This window comes from Rhincodon typus, chromosome 5 (genome assembly GCF_021869965.1).
Source record: "Rhincodon typus isolate 14 chromosome 5, sRhiTyp1.1, whole genome shotgun sequence".
Lineage (NCBI taxonomy): Eukaryota > Metazoa > Chordata > Chondrichthyes > Orectolobiformes > Rhincodontidae > Rhincodon > Rhincodon typus.
In genome coordinates this window covers 72,527,959-72,540,108 of record NC_063336.1, presented here as the reverse complement: position 1 = coordinate 72,540,108, position 12,150 = coordinate 72,527,959, and the positions used below count along the sequence as shown (strand labels likewise).

At 41.7% G+C, this 12,150-nt stretch overlaps 1 protein-coding gene across 1 annotated transcript in view; it reads left to right on the top strand.

Annotated features, from left to right (window-relative positions):
• The window catches only part of si:ch211-243j20.2 (uridine-cytidine kinase-like 1), a 105,361-nt gene that overhangs the window by 34,789 nt on the left and 58,422 nt on the right, over positions 1-12,150 (top strand). Inside the window, exon 5 of the mRNA XM_048597067.1 lies at positions 11,863-11,934. Coding sequence (XP_048453024.1) covers positions 11,863-11,934 — 72 coding nt within the window. The remainder of the gene's footprint in view (positions 1-11,862; positions 11,935-12,150) is intronic.

Here is a 12,150-nt window from a genome sequence, read left to right as displayed (position 1 = left end):
CAACAGTATCCAAAACCCAGTTACCTTTTTCCTGTACCTTGATTATGATCACCTCCTTATAACTCCTCTCTGTCACCCCCTCAGCCTCCCGAATGCCCCGGAGTTCATCCAGCTCCAGCTCCAGTTCTCTAACGTGGTCTGTGAGGAGCTGGAGTTGGGTGCACTTCTCGCAAGTGAAGTCAGAGGGGACACCAGCAGTGACCCTTACCTCCCACATCCTGCAAGAGGAGTATACAACTGCCCTAGCTTCCATTACCTCTACTCTAGATTTCCAGAAGAATAAAAAAAGGCCCTACCTTACCGACCCTCCACATGTATTTTCTTTTGGTTAGAGAAGGAGGATGGGTGGGAGACACTATACGTGTAGTGTTTCGGGTTTAGCCAATGCCCGAATATATTAGTTCTTTCTGTCTCGCATCCTCACCACTCCCGCGCTGAAAGCAAGAAGGCCACTGCTGCACGAGGTAAGTTTTTATAAGGAAAAAGCTTACCTTCCCGATGGCACCCTGGCTCGCATCCTCAGCACTCCCGCCACTGAAAGCAAGAAGGACATAGCCAGTATCTGAACTTTAAAGAATGTGGAAGTGGAATGCAAGGCATGAAGTAGTTGCAGAATTTTATTTTATTATTCATTCATAGATTGTGGGTGTTGCTGGCTGGGTCAGCATTTATTGTCCATCCCTAGTTTAGAGTCCAAATCAATGTCCTACAGCACGGAAACAGACCCTTTGGTCCAACTCATCTATGCCAACCAGGTTTCCCAAACTAAAGTAGTCCCGTTTGCCCGCTGTTTGGCCCATTATCCCTCTAAACCTTTCCTATTCATGTCCCTCTCCCGTCTTTTAAATGTTGTAACTGTACCTGCTTCTGCCCCTTCCTCTGGCAGTTCATTCTACATACCAACCACCCTCTGTATGAAAACATTGCCCCTCAGGCCCCTTTTAAGTCTTTCTCCTCTCACCTCAAAATTATGCCCTCTAGTTTTGAATTCTTCTACCCTCTGGAAAAGTCCTTTGCTATTCACCTTATCTATGCTCCTTATGATTTTATAAACCTCTATAACGTCATCCCACAACCTCCTACTCTCCAGGGAAAGAAGTCACAGCCTATTCAGCCTGTTTTTATAACTCGCACCCTCCAAACCCGATAACATTCCTGTAAATCTTTTCTATATCCTTTCCAATTTAATAATATCCTTCATATAGTAGGGTGTCCAGAACTGTACACAGTGCTCCAAAAGTGGCCTCACCAACATCCTGTACAACTGCAACATGACATCCCAACTCCTATACTCAATGATCTGAGCAATCAAGGCAAGTGACCTAAATGCCTTCTTCAGCACGCTGTCAAACTTTGACGCAGCTTTCAATGAACTATGTACCTGTACCCCTGAATATCTCTGTTCAACAACACTCTCCAGGGCCCTACCATTAACTGTATAAGCCCTGCCCTCCCTCGTTCATCATACCAAAACGTAACATCTTGCATTTATCTGAAGTAAACTCGATTTTCTACTCCTCAGCCCATTGGCCCAGTTGATCAAGATCCCGTTGTACTCCTAGGAAACCTTCTTGGTGTCACCCACAAATTTTCTTACCATGTTTCCTACATTCTCATCCAAACTGTTCATATAAATGACAAATAATAGTGGACCTAGCACCAATCCCTGCAGGCCACAGACTTCCAGTCCAAAAAGCAACCATCCACCATTACCCTCTGTCTCCTACCATCGATCCAATTTTGTAACTAATTTGCAAGCTCTCTGAATCCCATTTAATCTAGTGAATCCAGTTCAATTTCTGATCATCAATAACTTCCCAGGATGTTGATAATGGGGGATGTCAAGAGATGTTGGTTAGATTCTCTCTTGTTGGAGATAGTCATTGCTTGGCATTTGTGTGGCATGCAAGTTACTTACCACTTTACTAGTAAGCCTGGATATTGCTGCATTTGGATACAGACTGCTTCAGTATGCGAGGAGCTGCAAATGGTGCTGAACATTGTGAAGTCATTGGTGAGGTCTCCCCTCACATTCTGATCTTGGAGGGAAGCAACTGAAGACGGTTGGGCCTAGTACACTATGCTGAGGAACTCTTGCAGAGATGCCTTGGAACTAAGATGACTCCCCTCCAACAGCCACAACCATCTTCATTTGTGCAGGTGAAAACATTGAGAATATTAAATCTAGTGGACACGAAAACACAGATTTAATGTGGAAATGTGAATCTTGAGCAATCAAAACTTGTTGTATGATATGTGGGAGGTGAATTTATGGAGAGCAATTGTTGTGAAGTGATAAGGAAGATATTGGAGCACTTGATTCTAGATTTGGAGGGATATGGCCCAGGAGCAGGCAGGTGGGACTAGTTTATTTTGGGATTATGTTTGGCATGGACTAGTTGGACCGAAAGGTCTATTTCTGTGCTGTATGACTCTATGATAAGGTTCACAGGTAATAACTTTGAACTGGGGGAGGGTAAACACTAGTAGTGACATAGAGTTGAAAGTAGGGGTTCCTGGTAGTAAGCTGAGTGGTTTCAGATTCCAATCTGAGTCAGACTGATTTTGTTCGCTTCAGTGCAACTGAACAAAATAGCATGACAGCTGCTTGAGAGAAAGCAGAGTTTGTGAACTAAAAATGATGGCTTCAGTCTTGATCTCTAGTTGGACTCCTGCACATCAGAATGACTAGAGTAAGATTAGGGTCAGTCAAGGACAGTAGTGGGAAGTTGTGCATGGAGTCCGAAGAGATAGGAGAGGCGCTAAATGAATATTTTTCGTCAGTATTCACACAGGAAAAAGACAATGTTGTCGAGGAGAATACTGAGGTACAGGCTATTAGACTAGACGGGATTGAGGTTCATAAGGAGGAGGTGTTAGCAATTCTGGAAGGTGTGAAAATTGATAAGTCCCCTGGGCCGGATGGGATTTATCCTAGGATTCTCTGGGAAGCTAGAGAGGAGATTGCAGAGCCTTTGGCTTTGATCTTTATGTCGTCATTGTCTGCAGGAATAGTGCCAGAAGACTGGAGACTAGCAAATGTTGTCCCCTTGGTCAAGAAGGGGAGTAGAGACAACCCTGGTAATTATAGACCAGTGATCCTTACTTTGGTTGTGGGTAAATTGTTGGAAAGGATTATATGAGATAGGATTTATAATCATCTAGAAAGGAATAATTTGATTAGGGATAGTCAACACGGTTTTGTGAAGGGTAGGTCGTGCCTCACAAACCTTATTGAGTTCTTTGAGAAGGTGACCAAACAGGTGGATGAGGGTAAAGCAGTTGATGTGGTGTATATGGATTTCAGTAAAGCGTTTGATAAGGTTCCCCACGGTAGGCTATTGCAGAAAATACGGAGGCATGGGATTGAGGGTGATTTAGCGGTTTGGATCAGAAATTGGCTAGCTGTAAGAAGACAGAGGGTGGTGGTTGATGGGAAATGTTCATCCTGGAGTTCAGTTACTAGTGGTGTACCTCAAGGATCTGTTTTGGGACCACTGCTGTTTGTCATTTTTATAAATGACCTGGATGAGGGCGTAGAAGGATGGGTTAGTAAATTTGCGGATGACACCAAAGTCGGTGGAGTTGTGGATAGTGCGGAAGGATGTTGCAGGTTACAGAGGGACATAGATAAGCTGCAGAGCTGGGCTGAGAGGTGGCAAATGGAGTTTAATGTGGAAAAGTGTGAGGTGATTCACTTTGGAAGGAGTAACAGGAATACAGAGTACTGGGCTAATGGTAAGATTCTTGGTAGTGTGGATGAGCAGAGAGATCTCGGTGTCCATGTGAATAGATCACTGAAAGTTGCCACCCAGGTTGATAGGGTTGTTAAGAAGGCGTACGGTGTGTTAGGTTTTATTGGTGGAGGGATTGAGTTTCAGAGCCATGAGGTCATGCTGCAGCTGTACAAAACTCTGGTGCGGCGGCACTTGGAGTATTGTGTACAGCTCTGGTCGCCACATTATAGGAAGGATGTGGAAGCATTGGAAAGGGTGCAGAGGAGATTTACCAGGATGTTGCCTGGTATGGAGGGAAAGTCTTATGAGGAAAGGCTGAGGGACTTGACGCTGTTTTCGTTAGCGAGAAGAAGGTTAAGAGGTGACTTAATAGAGACATACAAGATGATCAGAGGATTAGATAGGGTGGACAGTGGGAGCCTTTTTCCTCGGATGGTGATGGCTAGCACGAAGGGACATAGCTTTAAATTGAGGGGTGATAGATATAGGACAGATGTCAGAGGTAGGTTCTTTACTCAGAGAGTAGTAAGGGTGTGGAATGCCCTGCCTGCAATAGTAGTAGACTCGCCCACTTTAAGGGCATTTAAATGGTCATTGGATAAACATATGGATGATAATGGAATAGTTTAGGTGAGATGGGCTTCAGATTGGTTTCACAGGTCGGCGCAACATCGAGGGCCGAAGGGCCTGTACAGCGCTGTAATGTTCTATGTTCTACATCATCTATGAGACAACTGAAAAGTATCTGATTAAGGGATACAGTAGATGGGTGGAGCTAAATGATATTTGAGTAGCTTGCAAGCCAAAATGAGTGCAAAGTATGGTCAAGCAAGGTTGTGTCATTGCGCCAACACTCTTTTCTATCTTCCTACTTGAACACTCCATCTCAACTCCATGAAGCTCCCCACAAGAATGGAGCTAATCTACAGGATAAACATGAAACTGCTGAATGTAAGTCACACTCCCCGCACACCGCCCGCCCCCCAGTCTAGAACCATGCCAATTGGTCATCGAGCTGTAGACTGCAGATAATGTTTATGTATGCGCTCAATGTCCGAACTCCAAACCATTGTCACTGCATTCAGGGAGACAAAAGGGAGGATGGGCCTTAGGCTCAACATCAAGAAGATAAAAGTCCTCTCTTCCTGCTGCCAACTGCAAAATACTGCCTTCTGATTATCCAGATCAATGGCAAGTCACCAGACAACATCAAAGGTGTCAGACCTAACATCAAAGGTGTCAGACCTGACACCACGTTCAGGTTCTACAACACAGCAGTGCTAACTGCCCTCCTATATGCATCATAGACATGGGCAATGCACAGTGGATGCAGCAAAACCCTAGTGAAATAACACGAGCGATGCTTCTGAAAATCCTGCAAATCCACTGTTAGGATAGTTGTTCTAGTATATGTCTTCCCTCAGGCCAACATTCATGCCATCAGATTACAGTCAGCTGCATTGGGCAGGCCATGTTGACTAGAGGTTTGATGCAGGACTCCCAAAACAAGCTCTCTACTCTGAATTTAATTGTGGAAAGAGGTTACTAAGAATGCAGAAGAAATGCTTTAAGGACATCACTAAAACCAAGACTGAAACAGTGTGCAAAAATGCAAGTATCTGATCCACTCATCTGATCTGTGCTAGCTATGGCAGAGTGTGTGGGTCTAGCATTGGATTCTTTAGTTACCTCAGGACCCATAAATCCATACTGCAAGCAAGTCATCATTGGCTCCTAAGGACTGCTTAATAAGGCAAAGGAGATCTTGCAAGCATATATTATTTGATCTCACAGGTAAAGAATGGCCATTTGTGAAGGCAAACTCTCAACTGTCCCAATTCATCTAAGGGTGAATTTCGATTTGTTTTTTTTTTGTTTTTCCTCACTATCATAGCTGAATTTTAAAAGAAAAAATGCCCTGGCTTCCAAAATAAAGCATGTTTTAAGTCAAAAATTTCCCATAAGTTTCAAACATACAGAAATCAACACTGGTAGCCCCATATAATGAGTTTGGGCTAAAAGCTCTCAGTGTCAAATCTTGGACCAAGTCTCCCTTAATTTGTGTTTGTCTCAATCAAAGCAGTGAATGTAACGCCGCTCTTAATATAAATTATAATATGCAGAAGAAATAAAATATTAGCTGCGGTGCATAGTAAAAGGACAACTTTACCACAAGTTGTGTGTGCTATTTAGACTGCCACTTTGTTAAAGCAGTGGGAGAAGCTGTAGATGGCATGGCAGCAGTGGGTGTGCACACAGCGAGATTTGGGTGGCAACAAGTTAGCCGAGTGCTTTGTGCAATTGTGACCAGTCGTAGATGCTAAAGGTCATTGGTCTGATGACAATTCTCTGGTTCCTGAGCAGCTGAACAGCTTCTTGGTACTGTGTGATGAGAAATCTCACGTGCACGTTCTTGCGCACTCTGGCTCTCTGCAGTAAAAATACCTGAAGCTTGACGGTGGCTGATTTTTTTTTTTCTCCCACTGGTGGCTGTTGGCTGTGATCAGTACCTAAAGGACATTGTCTCTAGTCTACGAGGTGCTGTTCCCTCCTGTGAAGAAGTTAAAACAATCTGGAAAAAGGAGATTGAAGATTTACTGACAAATAAAAGTACCATCTCCACAATCTCGGCAGACTGATGCTATTGAACTGTGCTTCCCAGTTTTTTGAAATCATGCTTTCTTTCTTTCACTCTGTCTGCCTGTGTGTATAGGGATTTAAAAGGTGAATTTGACTTTAAACTAGTAGAACCAAATGTTTTTAGTTCATAACTGTTTACTTGCAACCAGCATTTACTTATTTGTAATAAGCAATAGCTCTTGTTAAGTATGCCCATGGTCAGTATTTTCTGTTAACTTAATTCTGACACATAGGTAAATTAGGGACTTTGCATGCTTTGATTAGATCATAAAATTTTATAACAACCCCAGGAGTCGTAGGGCTTGATAATCTACACATTTCTCCCAGTGGATTGTAGCACATATTCTGAATTTTAGTATGTCTGTATGACTCCCACAGTGGCCATTACACAGAGTTGTGTGTTGACCATGCTATTGAGGGTTGCAGTTAAACTCTTAGTCAAATTAGTCAAGTTCTCATGTGGCAGCATTAGGTCTCTGAATAGGCCTATGTCCTAGACAGTTTGTTGCAAATTTTGAAGACCAGCTGGATGAACAAAAAAAAGTGTTTTCTGAATAACGATAGGTAATAGTCCAGGGTTTAAGGTGGTTTTTATATCTTCACACTATTTATATAACGTGTAAAGTATTGAAAGATTTCCATGAATGTCAATGGGCATCTTCAGTCATTGCCATCTTTTAAAGGCTGGTAGGCTGGACTGCCAAGGCTTGGAGAGAGGTCTGTACAAGGACCCATGCCTTAGTGGAATTTAGGCTCGATCCTTTTCTGTATTTAAACACCTGATGCCATGCATCATCGATTAATCGTTTTGCTAAGCAGCCAGCAGCTCCAGAGGAGATAGCAGCACCCAGCCCTGCCGAATCTTCACCATCCCCCCAGACCTCCCCCTTACTGAGGACGAACGGTCAGTCCTCAGTAAAGGGCTCACCTTTTTCCCCCTCCACCCACACATCAACAAATATCAGTCACGTTTGGACATTGAGCAGTTTTTCTGCTGCCTCCGCCTCCGCGCTTACTTCTTTAACCGTGAGCCTAACCCTCCCTCTACTGACCCCTTCTCCCGCCTCCAACACACCCCCTCCTCCTGGACACCACCCCAAGGCCTCCTACCCTTCCTCGACCTCTTCATCTCCAACTGCCATTGAGACATCAATCACCTCAATCTCTCCACCCCTCTCACCCACTCCAACCTCTCCCCCTCAGAACATGCAGCCCTCTGCTCCCTCCGCTCCAATCCCAACCTCACCATTAAACCTGCGGACAAGGGAGGCGCAGTTGTAGTATGACGCACTGACCTCTACATCGCTGAGGCCAGGCGCCAACTCTCCGACACCACCTCCTACAGCCCCCTTGATCATGACCCCACCCCCGACCACCAAACCATCCACAACCTCATCACCTCGGGTGACCTTCCACCCACAGCCACCAACCTCATCGTTCCCCAACCCCGCACTGCCCACTTCTTTCTCCTTCCCAAAATCTACAAACCTGACTACCCTGGTCGACCCATTGTCTCTGCCTGCTCCTGCCCCACCGAACTTATCTCCACCTATCTCGACTCCATTTTCTCCCCCTTCGTCCAGGAACTCCCTATCTATGTCCGTGATACCACTCCCGTCCTCCATCTCCTCCAGAACTTCCAATTCCCCGGTCCCCAACACCTCATCTTTACCATGGACGTCCAGTCCCTATACACCTGCATTCCCCATACTGATGGCCTAAAAGCCCTCCGCTTCTTCCTGTCCCGCAGACCCGACCGGTCACCCTCCACTGATACCCTCATCTGCTTAGCCGAACTCGTCTTCACCATCAGCAACTTCTCTTTCAATTCCTCCCACTTCCTACAGACAAAGGGGGTGGCCATGGGTACCCGCATGGGCCCAAGCTATGCCTGCCTCTTCGTAGGTTACGTGGAACAATCCCTCTTCTGTACCTACACTGGCCCTAAACCCCACCTCTTCCTCCGTTACATTGACGACGGTATCAGAAACCTTTCTGAAGAAGGGTCTAGGCCCGAAACGTCAGCTTTGCTGCTTGGCCTGCTGTGTTCATCCAGCTTTACACCTCGTTATCCCAGATTCTCCAGCATCTGCAGTTCCTACTATCTCTGAATTAATATTCTTCTTGTGTGCTTTGTGTAAGGCAAGAGTATTTTGTAAGAGCTGCTAACTGAGGAACTGTTCTTGTATCCATTACTTGGTTACTTTAAGAGGGGGTCAATTCAATTGTCAAATGCAGCCATGTTTTTCCCCACTGTCGAGTATAACGCATGCTTTTCTGTCCCTAATGCAATCACATATTTTAAGACATAATAATAATTCATTAAATTAAAGCACATATATGTTAAAAAATATTGGGATGCTAGTGGCTGTTTATGTTTCAAATGATTAATCACATAGCAGCTTCTTGATTGACTTTTAGACCACCCTGTACTGGTAGGCGTGCATGTCATTTTACACCTGGTGGCAGAAAGACAATATATCTGTGTTGACTTGTGATTAATAGCAAATAATTGTCTGCACAAACATCTGCCAGTATTTTAAGCTTCTGGTTATTACTGCATATAAAGTAGCTTTTTTATTTCTCTGTAAAGATATGCATTTCATTTTAATGTTAAAGCACAGCCAATGCATGAATTTTGTGGGTGTAGGATTTGGATTACTGACAAATCAGTGTTACTGCCTTGAATTTTGCTATTAGTGAGAATTGTAACAGTTGCTGATGAGGGTGGTGGTTGGCACTCGGGCAATATAACAAATATCCTCGCTGTGATTTTTTTTTGCCTTATTTTGTTTTAATGGCCAAAAATGAAAAAAACATAACTATGATATTGTCAAATGGACTCAAACATTTACACTAAATTAGATTCTGTTTCATTGCTCACATATCCTACTATTTATACAGATATTTTAGCAATTGTATTCTGCACTGCTGAGCGAAGGGTATCATCGTCTATGCCAATGTAATTTTACTATCTTGCCGTTCGTATATTCTTGTGACTTTCATGAGAAGAACTTATTCCTATTTTGTCAAAACTTTGCTGTATGGTGAGAGATATGGTCTACTGACAATAGAATCAAAATTTCTAAAACAAAACTTTCCATTAGCAATTTGTTAAAAAAAGTTTTAACTTCACTTTAACCTCATAGATCATTGTGTCACAACTCAGATAGCCAGACAGTACAAAATAGAATTGGAACCATGTCTTCACATAAGCTTTTATTTAGAGAGACATTACATACTGTTCCTCCTTGACCTTGGAATCATAGCTAACTGAACACAGGTGCTTCCCCGTTGAAGACCATCATCTGAATACAATTAAAATCCAATTAATAGAAAATTAACATACTGGGCTGAATTTTATAGCAGTTTCCTACCAAATTCAAATTAAGTCCTGTCAGTGAATGAAAAACGGCTTGCTTTGCATTAGCAGGCAAGCAAATGGATTATGCATAGTGACTGATGAAACTGCCATGTGATCTGCAACATAACAGACCTATGTTCTAAGTTTTTTTGAATTTATCCCAGTGAAAAGAACTAAAGGGCTTTATGCTGAGATTTAAATTTGGTGAATTGTAAGACGTAAATCATGGATTTGTTGCCAACTTAACCATTAAAGGCAGTGTGTATCTCTAAAATTTGAGGATTTTCTCAACTTTCTGTGGATTTAGAAAATCATGAAGCTTGATGATCTCTTAAATGTTTCTGAAGCTGTAACCTGCCACTGATGAATAAAATTATTGGATACAATTATTTCCTGAAAACGAGTTGATTGGCTGCAATTGTTTATTGATTATTTATTAAATAATCTATCACTGTATGTATCTGAAGCTGTTTCTTTGAGCGATCATAAAGGAAATTAACAGGATATATGTCCTAATATGACCTGATATTTTGTTAAATCTTTTTCCACATTTGGCATCTTATGGCCATTTGAAATCTAAAAATAATATAGTTGACCTGAATATTTTAGTAATTTATCCTATATCAATACATTTTTCAAACCGTGCTTGATCTATATTGGCTGTACAGTGTTAGTGCTAATATCAGGTGGTTTGTAGTTTCCTTTGTGTTTTTTTTAACGAAGAAGTTTGTAACATAATAGTAGAATGTTTTTACTTTTGGAAGGATATATGTCCTGATATGACCTGATATTTTGTAAGACAATTCTTTTGTAATATAGTCGTAGAGCGTTTTTACTTAAGAAAAGATGTACTGGCACTGGAGGGGGTGCAGAGGGTATTCACTTGGTTGATTCCAGAGTTAAGAGGGTTGGCTTATGAGGAGAGGCCAAATAGACTGGGATTATATTCATTGGAATTTAGAAGAATGAGGAGGAATCTTATAGAAACATTTAAATTATGAAGGGAATAGATAAGGTAGAAGCAGGGAGGTTGTTTCCACTGGTAGGTGAAAGTAGAACAAGCAGGCATAGTCTCAAAATTCGGGGACCAGACTTAGGACTGAATTGAGGAGGAACTTCTTCACCCAAAGGATTGTGAATCTGTGGAATTCCCTGCCCAGTGAAGTAGTTGAGGCTTCTGCATTGAATGTTTTTAAAGCTAAGATTTTTTGAATAGTAAAGGAATTAACGTGGTTATGGTGAGAGGGTGGGTAAGTGGAACTGAGACCACAGAAAAGTCAACCATGATGTTATTGAATGGCACAGCAGACTTGAAGGGCCAAATAGCCTACTCCTGCTACTGGTTCTTATGTTCTTGCTTTTATACCATTAAAGTTTAAAATTCTCATTTGTAAATTCTGGAATACAGGATCAAATGTGGATAAATTCTTATGAGAGGTCTTTTTTTGGAGTATAATAGTGTTTAGCTTAGAAGCAACCATGTGAAAGATTGAAATGATGCCGAGTAAAATCATTTTGACTTGTATATTATAAATGTAAGGAAGAAATTGGAAATTTGGCCATTCAATATTTTAAGTAACAACTTAGCTTCAATTTTATGTAGTTAAAAACTGATCGCTTGAAGGTTTATTGAAAGATGCCTCTCCTGCAAGCAGTGGAAGAAAAACCATCACAATTTTTTCAATATAGATTTTTAAAATTTATTCCAGTCCCCACTCATAGGATTTTTCAATCATGTGCAATCATACTGAGTTGAAATTAATTTTATGTAAAAATACCATTACAACCAACAAAATAAGCAGACTTCTCACTTAACATTTAAATTGGATCTGCTGTCTCAGGTAGAAAGATGATGTTTTGACCGTGACCATGTTCCAGTGTTAGCCAGAGTTTATGAAACATTTTTCATTAAATTGGATTCAGTGTCAGGAGAGAGAAGTGACTTTATAACCATTATTGCCACCATCACCACTACCTACCTGCTGTGCCCTGCTAGCAAACAATGTTGCAATGAAGGCCAAAGCCTATTAACATTAACTTCTGTCAGTTTTAGACATTATCTATAATGTTGCAATATATTACCATTGTATGCTGTTCGTTAACTTCTTGCTTGTTTTACAGAAAACTGTATATGGAGCAAATGTTGTGATCTTTGAAGGAATACTTGCATTTGCAAACAAGGAACTTCTTAAGGTACTCATGTTTCTTCTGTGTTACGATATACAAGAGTAGTACTCTGTCTAGTACTAAATGTTGAAATTAATACTGTAAATTTCTAAAAGTTATCTGAAACTTAATGCAATGAATTCCTTAAGCAGAACTATAGCATTGTTGATTATAAAATCAATTCTGCATTTAAGCAGGAAAGTCAACGTTTCAGGTCTGGACCCTTCATCAGGATTGAAGGGT